The sequence below is a fragment of the Rattus rattus genome, chromosome 3 (assembly GCF_011064425.1).
Source record: "Rattus rattus isolate New Zealand chromosome 3, Rrattus_CSIRO_v1, whole genome shotgun sequence".
NCBI classification, from domain to species: domain Eukaryota; kingdom Metazoa; phylum Chordata; class Mammalia; order Rodentia; family Muridae; genus Rattus; species Rattus rattus.
The window spans coordinates 70,638,056-70,652,842 of record NC_046156.1 but is presented as its reverse complement, the minus strand read 5'-3'; the positions used below and the strand labels follow the sequence as shown (position 1 = coordinate 70,652,842).

General features: G+C 35.9%; 1 protein-coding gene across 2 annotated transcripts in view; it reads right to left on the bottom strand.

The window, feature by feature from the left end:
* Positions 1–14,787, bottom strand: part of Rbm46 (RNA binding motif protein 46) — a 43,407-nt gene that overhangs the window by 22,243 nt on the left and 6,377 nt on the right. For both annotated transcript variants that reach the window (XM_032898189.1, XM_032898190.1), the window contains exons 2-4: positions 11,502–11,663; positions 10,109–10,576; positions 8,824–9,606 (exon numbers count right to left, since the gene is read on the bottom strand). In XM_032898189.1, the coding sequence (XP_032754080.1) occupies positions 8,824–9,606; positions 10,109–10,576; positions 11,502–11,652 (1,402 nt within the window). In that variant the 5' untranslated portion in view covers positions 11,653–11,663. The remainder of the gene's footprint in view (positions 1–8,823; positions 9,607–10,108; positions 10,577–11,501; positions 11,664–14,787) is intronic.

Here is a 14,787-nt window from a genome sequence, read left to right as displayed (position 1 = left end):
TGTCTTTGTAAAGTCCCTATGAGCTAAGAGTACTTCACAGAGCATATAATCATATTTTTGCTTAAGACTCTCCTCTTCCCCATTAAATTTTAAAGAAAAATATAGCTTTCCTACGTTCTGGAATCCTCACGGTACACCTAAGTTTTATGCAATGAAATTCATCAAATAATTTTTTCTTCCTAGGTCAGATCCCATTAAGTTCACAGACACTTCTCTGCTCTAATCTCTAACCTTGTAAAATATTGCAAATTTTTTAGTGTCATACACAATTCCAATCTTGTCTACTATCTGTGCTCCCAATTTTAATAAATCTAGTAAGTACAGGATCGGTCCCTCTTCAGCGCCCCCCCCAAATCAATTGAGAGCAGCAGAAGGGAGGGAAGCCAACCACACATATGACACATATGACACATATGACACATATGACACATATGACACATATGACACATATGCTGCCAGTTGTGCAACATTTCATGATTTTTATAGTCTGCACTAGTGAACAAGCAGACATGAGCACATACTGCTAAAATAAATACGAAAAATTAAGCTAACAAGCTCATGTACTTAGAATAATCTACAATCAAAACAGAATTACCAAAAAATTGTTAAAAGAAATATATATAACACACTTAAAATATGATAAAGGACAATCAAAACTATAAGAAAAAGTAAATATAACCATGGACAGCTCCTATAGTCAAGAAAAAGAAAAGAAAAGCTAAATTTCTCTGTCCTTGGTTTGCATTTTTTACTAATTTATGTTTGTCAACTACTGTGGTTGTTATTTGCTTTAATTTTCGGTAAGTGTTGACCTGCAAGGTGTGTGTGCCATGTGCCTGGTGCTGGGTGGACAGGACAGAAGGGGGAGTTATCTCCTGGGCTGAGAGGGGCAGATGGATGAGCCTCCATGGAGGACACAAACCCAGATCCTTTGCAAAACTAGCATCTCTCCACTGAGAGCACACCAAAGTCCCAAGTTACATTATTTTAAACACACAACACAAGGCTGATTTCATGAACATTACCAAATTATCAGGCAATATAATTACAACCATTAATGCTTTACAATGACTGTGGGTCTACTTAATTTTTCTGGCCAGAAGAGAACTGTGCAGCAGACAAGGTTACTAAGAATGAAGGCTACAACTAAGCTATACACCCAGATCCAATCTAATGAACTTTTATAAGATTTTAATTTTTAAAGTTATGTGTCTATTATGCACTCACTGCATGTGAGTGCAGTGACCTTGAAAGTCAAAAGAGGGTGATGACAGATCTTTTGGAGTTGCTGTGAGCCTTCTGACAAGGGTTCTGAAGAGAAAGCCCTGGAAGCCATCTGGAAGAGCAGCAAGCACTCTTCACCTCTGACCCTCTGACCCATCTTTCCTGCCCCCATCCGATATACTTTTTAGTCTAAATTATACAGAATTATATTCAAATCCTTCAATTATCAGTGTGTTATCAATACTAGATGTACTGGATCAAATCAATAATAATATGTTATATTTAGTTATCCAGCAAATTACTTCCAAAAATGTGAGCTACTGCCTATGTAAAATCCAATGCAAGTGTTACAGTTCAAGTATACCTTTCTAGGAGATAAAGGCCCACATGTAATTAATACAAGTCTACCCAATAATAACACTTAAAAGAACATTTCCTTGTAAGCACAATTGCAAGTCTGTAGACAAGCCTGTTACTCTTGAGAGCTTGGATAGGAAACACCTCTACAAAAAGGATGAGTTCTAGAACTGATGATACATTAGACAATAGCTACTAGGAGTCTACCTGACTTTAAACAAATGTCTATAAGCAAAGGTATATGGAATAGTTTTAGAATATTAGAAGCATAAAATAGATTAATATAGTAACAAATTTTCATAATCCCAGCATTTGGGAAGTAGAGGCAGAAGGACCAGATACTTAAAGCCAACCTTAACTAAATAGCAGTTTGAGGCCAGCTGGGACTTCATAAACCCTTTCTCAACAAGAAGAAAAGAGAATCACAAAATAAATTCTTGTCAGTAAAAAAATCCCTTACTGTGGGCATCTGTCTCTACTCACTAGTTCACTGACGTTATATTGCCTCAGCATAAACTGTTGTTGCATATTAAATAATAATTAAGCAGAAATGACAGGCTGAAGGCTGTTTTTCATGTCTCATACTAGTATGTGAAGCACAAAATCAAAACGAGAACAAAGCTTAAAATAAAACTAGCATTAAAAAACAAAAACAAAAACAAAAAGCTCATTTTAAAGCTCCTTAAATCATGTATTTTGGCGACACCATGTGGCCGAACTATGAACTGCTGTTGACATCCACTGTATGTTATAAACTACTTGAATATTTAATATGAGGGAAATTTTTAAACTATTGTACCAGCTAAATAGTAAAATCAGAAAATCAATTATCAATACAAAGATGGCTACTATTGAAAATAAATATATTAAAGCAAGAATTTTAGGAATATGTTAGACCAATGTTGGAGGCACAGAGGTCTTGTGCAGACCAATAATAAGCACTAGGTAGAGGAAACAGGAATGTTAACCACACAGGACTGTTCCTTTTCAAAGGAAGAGGTTCACAACCTGCTATTTGCCCAGAAGGCTGAGTGGACATGTTTTACAGCTTGGTGACATTTGCATTGTCTGTGTGGTCAGGATCCTCACAGGATCTGTATTCTTTGTGATTTTGCTTATAAATTAAATTAGTTTAATCTTTTATGGTATAATTTATCAGTATCTTTGTACGGGGTGTGGGTGTGGGTGTGCACACTGTACACACAAAACCACCATGGCCATCAGAATAGCCATCTGCAGGAAGAGTTTTGTTCAAAACTTTGCCAATCTATAGAACCTATCTTTTGGACATGTAAAAGACGTCACATACATTTCCCAAAGAGTTTCAATTATGTGTATATTAGGTCTGTACATATGAGTGCAGTAACTTTGAAAGTCAGAATAAAGTCTTAAACTTTACTGTGCACAAAGTACTGGATTCATTATCACTAGGGAGTTTTTCACCTAAAATACAGGCTACTTAGTCTTTCTGAGCAAAACTACCTTCTTGCCTCCTGCAGATGGGTTATTCTGATAGCCATGGTGGTTGCAGATACACACATGCACATGCACACACTATACAAAGATACTAAGAAATCATATCATTAAAGATTATAAGCTAATTTAGTTTATAAACAAAATCACAGGAAACCTCTTTAAGCAGTTAATAACCGTAACTACACAACAAATATAACCCTGATATACTTAAACACTAGTTTTCTAGATATTGTTACAAAAATGTTTCTGGACTTCTACATAATTGTTTTATAATCTTGGTTTGACTATAATTTACTGGAAGCTGGGCAGAAGTGGTACACACTTTTAATCCAAGCACTTGGGAGGCAGAGGTAGGTAGACCTTTGTGTGTTCAACACTAGCCTGATCTACGGGATAGCCAGGGCTACAGAGAAGGCTGTTCTCAGATAAATATGATAAATGGATGAACAGATAGATGGATGGACTTATGGATGGATGGAAGGGCAGATGGACAGGTGGATGGGTGGGCAGGTAAGGCAGCCAGGCAGGTTGGTGGAAATTTCAGATAAGGAAATAACCAAAAGACTGCACCATCACAAATGAGCTGGATGACTAACTCACTTTTTCATACTGTTGTTCAGCTATGAAAAATATCTGAATCACAGCATACAGGAGACAGAAGCAGGAAGATTTCTGAGTCGGAAGTAAGCCTGGTCTATATAGTATGTTCCAGGAAAGCCAGAATTACACAATTGAGACCCTAACTCAAAAAAAGTCATACATAAGCTTTGAATTTATAAAGAAATAATATGCCAAGAAAGGGTCAACTCTTAGGGGGAAGCTCCTGATTTTAAATTATCAGAACACAAATATGTATGTTGGCAGATATAAATATACTGAGGTGTTGTTTTTTATGTACAGATATTTGAACTAGCCCTTTAATAATTTAAATAAAACTATAGATGTGTGAGATAAAAAGAATCCTTAGAAACCCAGGTGTTGTGGCACACTCTTTAATTCCAGCACTCAGGAGAGAGAGGCAGAAGTATCCTGTGAGTTTAAGATCAGCCTGGTCTACATATCAAGCTTTAGTCTAACAAGAGCTACAGAGTCTCAAAGAAACTTCTGAGATCCCACCAAATAACCTTGACATTTTGAAGTCTAAATGCCAGATCACTCATACCACATCTATATTCAGTATTGACACTGAATGAAACTACAGGATTTCTGTGCTTTTGGTTCTAGTCCTCTATTAAGCTGCTTTCATGCATATTAACTGAAGAGTACTTGTGGCCCACTAATTAAAATAAGTGCTACCAAGGTAAGAATTATGATGGTTATTAAGGTCATCAAAGAATCTCAAAGAAAAAGAAAATTCAAATAGAATATATATGAATACATTTCAAAAAATTGTCCCTTTTTAAGGGCTGAAGACACATAGTTGAGTTAATGGAATTTTGGTCTTATCATTTGGTCATGTGAAAATGGATTGTGTAAATGTTAAAACTGATGGCTGCTTCTCATTTAACAAGGTGAATTTTAAAACAAATTTTCAGTATCAGCTGAGATAGTATGAAAGATCTCTACTTAAATCTAGAAGGATTATATTCTGAAAGAATTTTCCTCTATTTACAATGATTCCATTGTATTTTAACCATTATTTTATATTTAGCTTAAATATCTATTAGAATTATTTTTAATAAAAAACCAAAGTTTTCTATTTCAAAACAATTTATTGACAAATTCTCTAAATCTAAAACCCTGCATGTGTTTTATACTTTGCCCATCAATCTGGAAATAATAGCTCATGAGAAAAAAAGCACCAATAATCTTTCAAGTCAAGACTCACAATAGTAATACTTTTTCCTCAGTATCTAACTAAAAGTTGTGTGACATAGAGAAGTCAACACCTAATTTTTATGTGAAGCCAGAAAATAAAATATTTACAAAATTCCATTCAACAATTAGAAAAATAAAAATCCCTATGTATCTTTTCAAATCAGAGACAAGACGCAGCACATATCAGCTGCAGATTAAATAGAGAGAAAAGCAGTGGTAGTAAAACCATGAACACTGACACATGAAAGTTTCTACAAATTAGAATTATCAAGAAAAATTACTTGCTCAGAGAAAAAGCAAGTATAGCCAAGAAATACTGTAAACTGTTTCAAAAAGAAAAACGAAGGAAAGTTCAAGTAACTGATGTCACATCTCTGAATTTCCTCCATTCTTCCTAAAATCTGCCAAAGGTCACCAAAGCAAACCTTCCTAGAGCTACCTCAAGAATCTTTCCAGCAGAGAATCTCAGCCTGTTTTTAAAAACATCAAATGGTCACCAAGAAAAAAAATCTGCTGCTAGTATCAGAGACCACCTCACACGGAAACAAGGAAAGATGCAGCACCTGGGCTGCACTGACTTGTTAGCACATTACCTGATAAGGTCATTCCTTGTTTTCTAGCAAAAAATAGAAATTGTTTTAAGTGTGAACAGGGTCACATTTAAAAGGAACCGATAGTCAATTATCTCGCATGTCTCCACTGACCAAACATTAAGTAAAGAGCCTAGCATGCAAGTCTGCATTTGACCCACTAAATTCGATGACTTCTAGAGGCTAAACTAGAAAGAAATCAAGTTCCAAGGCTAGTTTGAGCCAATATAGCAAGTCCTACCTCAGAAACCCACATGCATAAATAGGTAAACTTATGATATATATCCTTATTTTACATGAAATGAAATTTAAGTATTTTTAATTTTAAAAATAAGCATTATAATAAGCAATAATAAGTAAATGAATGCTTAAAATGCTGGATGACTAAGGTAAGAAAAGTTCTTCTGATATGAACATAGAGACAGGCTCTAACTCAGAAGCATGAATAAAAGGTTCTATTGGCAATAAACCCACCCCCAATTTGGCCTTCTTTCTAGCAAAGGTATTTTCATTAATAGAGAGCTTGCTTTAGCTAGGGCAGAAACTATATTTTTAACTACTGTAAGGTTCTTCCGATCAAAAGTCATTTGAAGTGAATGAAGAGAATGGCTTCTAATACTCTTTCAGGTGTTTGTAGCCCTAAAGAACTGTATTGTTTTTGTTTCAAAACAAATGATCATTTACATGCATAACACCTTTTATTCCTATTCAAGTTTGCAAACTTGAAAAATGGGGACAGCAAGCCCAAGATTATATGGAAACTATAAGTATATTAACAGCACGTTCTTGAAGAGATGGAAAAAAAAGACAGTTAAGTGATTGTTTATATCACATACAAGATAGCCAAATCTTACCTAGTCAGACTGTGTTTAGCTTGGTGGTAAATAGATAGATTAGCAATGTCATTTTAAAACCCACCAAGATATACCTGGATAATGATGACTGATAAAAACACCAAATTGAAGGTTAAAGGAATAGTAAAACAAATTCTAAGAACAATTAGTATAGCCAAAGAAAGTATCTTTAAGTAGCTCATACTATCTACAAAATTAAATTTCTGAAATAATTTTTAAAATAAAGCCAAAAATGTATTAATATATTAAAAACTCTACCTGAGTCACTCTTAAGAGTCAGTAACAACCGCTCAAACCTCAAGAAAGCAAAAGTAGTTCTTGGTCTACTGAAAAGATTATGAGACACTCTTCACCCTACTATTACCTCCTAGAGCATATCACTGCCACCAACTAGCCTCAATGTTGGCATAAAACCCTTCACTTCTTACCTTGGGGAAAGCTGTCCTAGAAAGGAAGGCCTCAGCCCTATAAGACCTGCCATTAAGGATCCAACATTACTAGAGGGAGAAGCAAGCAAGAACACTGCTACTTAACTTCTCCATGGTACACAGCACCTCCTGTCTACACACATTTCCTGACCCTGCTTTAAGATCTTTAAAGGCCTCACATATGCTCTCTGACCAAGGTTTCCTAGATTCCTGGTCTAGATTTTCCACTTCCCTTCTCTCCTGTCCCTTGCTTGTCTGAACAGTATTGTCAACAGCTCCATTTAGACTCTAGTCACACACAGTAAGTATTGTTGTATTGTGTTCCCTACTTACACCCTCAGACCTGGTTACTGTGCTCTAATAAGCTCTAGGGTTTACAATAGATTTTTTTTAAAAAAAACCTTAGAATTTAACATAGGGCCATTCATCCGCTAAGGCTACATCTCAGCCCATTTTTAAAATACTAATCATATTCTATTAAATTTTCTCCCTGAACAGAAACAAGAATACATAAAATACAAACTTCTGTTTTTCTTTAAGCTAAAAGTTCTAATACAATACTAATAAAATCCAAAATAAGTGATTTAAATAATCAGCACTCACACTCTGGAAGGTGTCTGAGGCATGTGGAATGCATGTACACCAGGGTCGCTATGAATATATCCAAACACAAAACTATAAACATACTCTATAAACATTGAGATTTGTTTTGAAAATGTTTAACCTCAGTTGTGCAGCTCTCAAGTGCAAATTTTGTGTATGACAATATTGTGTCAAATGTGAAAGGTTAAACATCTGCCAGGGTGATGGCTAATTATGTCAACTTGACACAAGCTGGACTCATTAAGGAAAGCAGACTCTCAATTGAGAAACTGTCTCAATCAGGCCTATGGGCGAGCTTACAGTACATTGTCTTGATCTATGATTGCTGTGAGAGGACCCACTAACTGTGGATGGTGCCACCTGGCAGCCCTACATGCTGGAAGAAAGCGGACTGAACAAGATATGTGGACAGAGTCAATAAACACTATTCCTTCAAGTCCTCTTGCCTCCAGGTTCCTGCTTGAGTTCCTATACTGACTTCTTTCGATAATAGACTGCATTATGGAAGCTCTATAAGCCTTCTCCTCCCCAGGTTGCTTTTGGTTATAATATTTTATCAAAGCAATAGAAACCATAATTAAGACACACAGCTAATTTTATCACTAAACAAAACAAATTAGGAATACTCTATCTTTTCTTTGATTAGTAATAGTGAAATATAGCCCTAGGACTAAATTTAAAAATATCCCCAGAGGGGAGTTAAAAGGCTATTGAAGAGCTTCTGACTTCATGTGAAATCTTATCCTTATGGGGCCACTGGATGGGCAAACCCTTGTCTATTTAAAAAACATGCTATAAACATAGTAAAAATTAGGACAACCCTAAAGAGTTATAATGCCTTTTTCTTTAGAGTATCAAGCAAGCATATTTTATATATCCTAAATCTCAAGTCATCCCACCAACATGTATGGAAATGCAGTTGTTTAGAAACATGAAATTTGAAGAAAATTGTCATCAATATCTCTTAATGATGCTTTTTGCCTTTCATGAGTCATAACTACAAATTTCCAGATTGGTGAGTATAAAGCTATGTCTACACATGACCCGCATGAAATATCTGTGATTTTATGAATCTCTAACCCTTCCCACCAAGAATTCATTGTGTAGACGTCACCAAACATGTAAGGACAGAATTAAACACTGTCCTTAATTAAAATTTGTGTAAAATAACGAATTCTGTAACATATATCAGACTTTTTATCAAATAAGGATTATCTTTTAAGAAAGAATACTTTATAACCAAAACTAAACTTCCCTCTAAGTTACTAGTACTTAAAAAGCAATTATTAGGAAAATCATTCAGGAGTCAAGTCTCAGGACAATTATGAGTTTTGAACTTGTCCTCCTGCTCTGGTCTCAGAGAACTGAGATAAAATTTGAAGATACCACTACTGTCCAGAGTTCAAGTCACTGACTGCATATCTACCACAGACAGCTATCCTATGTCAACATATCAAGTATTTCTAAACTTACCCAAATGAAGCAGTGTAAACTGAGCTGCCAGTTCCTTTGCATCCTCCAGCGTTGTGCAGAGTTTGTCTGGCATGAAGTAACTCTGGGATCCATTTGCAATTGCAGGAATAACTATCTTATACACCAAGAGTACTTTTCCATCCTGACTGGTTGTTGAATATAAATAATATTCTGGTGGTGCCCAATTATTTTTGTTGCAGTAATAATCCAAATGCATCACTGCAGAATTAAAATGATTGGATTTTAAAGAATACATACTAATTGGGGTAAGCTTTGTTCCAGGAAAAAAAGGATAAGTACATCTTTCAATCTCAGGGGGGCTTGGACTATGCTGACCATTGAGACGCGTGGGGAGAGTTGGTGGCTTGCCTAGACTTTTGGAGTGACTCTCTTCCTTGTTAGCATAAACAAGTAGGTTTTCTGAATTGGGGCTGATCTGGCCATTAAGATGCTGTCGCCAAGTATTTTCTTTATTTACTGGCTTTGCCAGGGTTACCTCAATACTGGCTCCATCAATGCATTTTCCATTCATAACAGACATAGCAGCCACTGCATCTTCCCGGTTGAAAAAGTGAACGAATGCATAATCTCTAAGTTTCTTTACTCGTTCCACTGCACCAGGCTTGAACTTATTGAATTCTGCTTTAATTGTTTCCTCTGTGGTTGAGATCATTAGATTTCTTACATAGAGAACTTTAACTCTCTGCATGGTTTCCTCATCAACTTCTTTCTCTGGATCAGCCCAATCTACCTGAATGGTGTGGCCCCAGAGTTGAAATGTTCCTGAAAAAAATTGCATGAATTAATTTGAAGGTAGCTAAAGCGAAGAGTACAAGTCTAAAGAGCAACATCTAACAATCTCTCCAAGTAAACAAACTCAAACACCTATCAATACATCTGATTGACCACTTGTGCCTATTCACACAAAGTTTTTATTAAGGCAAACCTAATCGGAACTTATGACAGACTTTAAGAGTTGGTAAGAAAAGACTTTAATGATTGATCACTGCAATAATTAAATAATGCTCTCTGGATGTTTACTAAACATAATGAACAAAGTTATATACACATTAAAACGTCAGTTAAAGGGTAGACACATTCAATAATCAGCAAATGTAACTCATTTTGTAGGCACAATTTCTTGTACCTTAGAGTCATTTAATTTACTTTCTCAATAAAACAAATATTTTTCCACGTGGCATTATATATCTTGTTCTAAACTTTACTTGTGTGTATTTTTATAATGAGATTAAAATGTAAAATAACCTTTGAAAGGCTGTTGTACCTGGAATCAGCTTTCTCCTGGCCATAGCAGCAGCTCTGTGAGACTCATACTCAACAAAAGCAAAACCGCGGTTCTTGGTTTTGTCAGTTGCACTTGGATAAACAATCACATCTACAACACCTTCTGTAACTTTCTTCATTTCATCCAAAATTTCTTCCTTTTTCTTTTCTTTGGGAATTGCTCCAATAAATAATCTGCAATTATCCAAGCTTACACACACACCAATAAACTTCCCAGGTCGAATCTCATAATTGTTAAGAATCCGGATGGCTAATTGAGCTTCTTCTTTAGTAGTATACATCACGAAAGCATAACCTCTATTTTCACCACTAAATTCCATCATCAGTCGAAATTCATATATCTTCCCAGCTCTTTCAAATACAGGAACCAATTCATCTTCATACATATCACGAGGTATTTTTCCAACAAAAACTTCACAACCTCTAGGGGGAGGTGGACCTTCCCAACCTGAAAAAATAAAGATGAACACAACTAAAAATTAAAATCTACAAAGCTATATTCATAACAATCATATCCTTGGTGCTGGAGAGATGCCTCAGTGGTTAAGAGCACTGACTGCTCTTCCAGAGGTCCTGAGTTCAATTCCCAGCAACCACATGGTGGTTCAGAACCATCTGTAATGGGATCTGATGCCCTCTTTTGGTGTCTCAAGAGATCAGCAGTGTACTAACATATATAAAAAAAAATCTTAAAAGAATAAAACAATCATTTGTTCACTCAATAAATTGTCTACAAGCAGTATTCTAAGTATTGAAGGACAAAATCTAATGACGTTCCTTCCCTTCTGAAGCTTATTTTGACAAAACTCTAGGAGACAATGTAAATGACAAAATTCTGTGAGAAAAATACAGCTACGCGGGAGGTGTTACTATTAATGAAAGGGTAATCTCTGAACACAAAGTTTATGCAATGACCAAAGTGAAACCAAGAGTTAAGTACTGGATTATCAGGGAGAGAAGTGAAGAGAAAACTATAATACATATGCCTTCCTGCCTGAAGTGCACTACATGGAGGAGAGCAGTAGTGAGGGACGCAGCAACTGAGAACTAGCAATGTCATCATTAGAGTCTGAGCAAAGGGAATGCATCTGGAATGGTAAGGGCCATGCCTATTTGAATTTGGCTAGAGAAGTACTATGCCTTTACTCACTGCTCCTTCAGCCTCCCCAAATGACTTGCCTAGAATTCCTTGAGTATACTTTTCCCCAATGCCCTAAATCTTCTTAAATAAGAGCAACATTTTCAATAAATTCATAATCTCTTTCAAAACCATTAATCATGGCTGAAACTGGCTGGGACGCTTGTGGGAATTATACCTCATCTAAATGACTATGTTAAATATTTAATTTAAGCATGTACAAGCAAATCCCTACCTGGAGGAGGACCACCAAATTTTCTTTGCCCATTTTCTTGGACCATGTTGTAGCCAGTCTTTTCCATCAGAGCCAGCAATGCGGCTTCATTCTGAGTGCCAGTGCGTACTTTACTGCATCCATTTGTTCCATCAGTGTTCTCTTCGTTCATGGCTGCAATTCCTAAAACAAGGTCAAATAACTGTAAGCTGATAGCACAGCTCTTTAGGTCTGCCAAAGCAGTCTCCAGCTTCACTGGAATAGAAACTGGAAACGTTTTCAAGCTGCTCTTCTACTAAGCAGCACCTTCAGATAATCTAAGGAGGAGGAAGGGAGGAAACAGCGCAGAATCAAGAAATAAAGAGAAATCACAAGTGAGAGTTAGGGAAAAAGAAACCCAAAAAGTAGCAAAATACACTTCCATCAATAAATCCAAAGTCACTGTCAATCTACAGAGCCAGAGTTTTAAATAATTCTGTCATTTGGGCCAACTGAATCTTTCTTGCGAGTACAAACACCACACTTGTCAGATACACATGACCTGATTTCTATGCTGTTCGTGGTTTCAGCAATCTTCAAGAGTTTCAATAATTTCCAGAAACAAAGACTTCATATCTGCCCATTTGTATCTACCAGAAGTTTTCAGAAAGTGAATAGAAACACATAATTACCAATCATCTGAGAAGAAACAGGAGTTAATGTGATATTCAATTTGCATCAGCTTAAGAGACTTTTATTAGCTTGATGGATAAGTACTTCTTCAGCTTCCTATATGAAATGTATTTATATATGTGTATGATTTCATATGTGTCGGTAAGCATGGCATGCTTGTGCACAGCTATGCATATGGAAGCCAGTAATCAACCTTGGCTATGACTCCTCTGGTGCTGGAATTATAAGTACATGCCACCATGCCCAGTTTTTTTTTCTTTAAACTAGGATCAAACTTAGGTCCTCATACTTACATGACAAGTACTTTTCCAACTGACTTAACTCCCACTATATTTTAATTTTTAAAATTGCCATATTTTTATTTCCTAATGATCAACATTGTAGTTGTCTCTCACATAGAATTATTATAAATAACTACAAAAATTTTAAATTCATATTATGAACAGTAGACTGAAAAATATCTTGATTGAGAATATAATCTTCCTAATTATAAAATGGAAACCAGGCCACTGTGGTACAGCATTTTTAGAATTCCATTTAGTCCTTGACCGTACCACCCTGACCATGGCCAATCTTGTATAATCTTAGAAGTTAAGCAGAGTTATGCCTGGTTAATATTTTAAGATGGAAGAAATAAAATTTTTAAGCCAGTGTACCTTAATTTTAGCCTTTCTTCCTGTGTAACTTGGACAACTTCATTTCTTTACACATCATTCATTTAAACAGACATACCAATTAAGTTCTCACAAGACTTCTTTTCTTAAGGTAGACTAACACAGTGTGTAAAAGGGCTACTAGCAATTTCCATAAGGATCAAGTAAGTGCCTTAATAAATATGAGAATGGCTGTGCATTTATCCTTTAAGTGCTCACAGTGTTGACGTAGGGTGCACTGTCTTTTATTTCAGAAACAACTTTCATTTCTCAAAGTAGAATAGATGTGACACAACAAATACAAACTTGGACTGACTCTAAGATCTGGTATACAGGTTCACAGTGGGTTCAGGAAAGGATGGGACTGGCGAGGATGCCACCAGTTACTCTAGGGCAGAGGATCCCATCATATATCCTGCATATTAGATATTTATAATTCATTAATAGTAGCAAAATTATAGTTACAAAGTAGCAACAAAAGAATTTTATGGCTAGGGTCACTACATCATGAGGATCTGTATTAAAGAGTCATGGCACTGGGAAGGTTAAGAACCGCTTGTCTGGAGCAAGGAGACTACCACGATAGCTCTCATCTAGTGCTTCAGAGGTAAGCATGGAGTTATAGTGAGATGGCTTGGGTTCATAACCTTTCTTTTCACTCAGTAGCTACATAATAGAATAAATTATTAATTATACTATACCTCAGTTTTTTCATTTGTAATATGCTGATAACCTTTTATTATTTACAAAATATATTTTATAAAAATAAAAGGAAATGTTTAACAAATAGATCAGCTGATGACTAAGTAAAAGGATTAGGTCTGTTACCTTAAAACAATTATTCAGAAATTCTAATTTTATATATATTTGAATAGTTCATATCAACTCATATATGTAAATAACTATAGAAACTAGTTATTCAGTTTATCTGTACAATAACTGGCTTCAAAACAAAACTTTGATGCCAGTTACAAACAGGAAAAGAATAATACAATGTTTACTTTTACATGTTTATTATAAATACAAAGGCATTAATAAGTATCATCTCTAATCCCCACAATAAAAGCTATGTGCTTTTATAAGAGAAAAAAAAGAAGGAGAGGAAACCAGAACAACTCTACTGTCCAGGATCCCCAAGCCAGAAAGTGGTACAGAATTCAAAACCAGGTCACCTTGATTTCAAATTCTCACCACTGCCAAGAAAATTATTCTGACATACAATATCTTGTGTTACTGAGTAGCAGTAGGTATTGAGAACCAATTGTATCTCTTATTTCTGGGATATAACAATAAACTATCACCAAAAACTCATAGCTTATATGCTAGTTCAGAAAACAATCTATCGTAAGTCATATAATGATACCAGGGGGTCAGGATAAGGCTATGTGACAGTTGGAGGTTGGCGGAAACAGGTGTGATGGTTAATACCTGTAAGGGATGACCCCTTTGGGAGCTGAATAATCCTTTCATGAGAGTTGCCTAAAACCACTGGAAAATACGGGTTTATATTACAATTCATAACAATATGAAATTGCAGTTATGAAGTAACAACAAAAACTTTATGGGTGGGGGATCACCATAACATAAGAATCTATTAAAAGGGTCAAATCTTAGGAAGACTGAGAACCCCTGCTATAGAACCACTAATGAGACAAACTTCTCTATACATTGTGAAGATTTCGCTACATTAATCTCTGGGCACATCTGTGAGGAATTTTCTTAATTATGTTAACTGTTTGATTATGAAGTAGGAGGTTCCGCCCTGTATGTGGGGTGCCCTTCCAAGGGTGGCCCAAATATCAGAAGCTCTGAGGAAAGAGCTTTTGCTTTATGCCAGACTGCATTCACATCCTATCCTCAAGATCCTCTACACTGATGCTATCTATCATTGTGGCACTGCCTGCTGACATTGGAACCCAGCTTCTTGGCCTTCCAATATGGACCAAAGATGAATGGGTCTCCAGGAATCCTCCAGGTGTTCC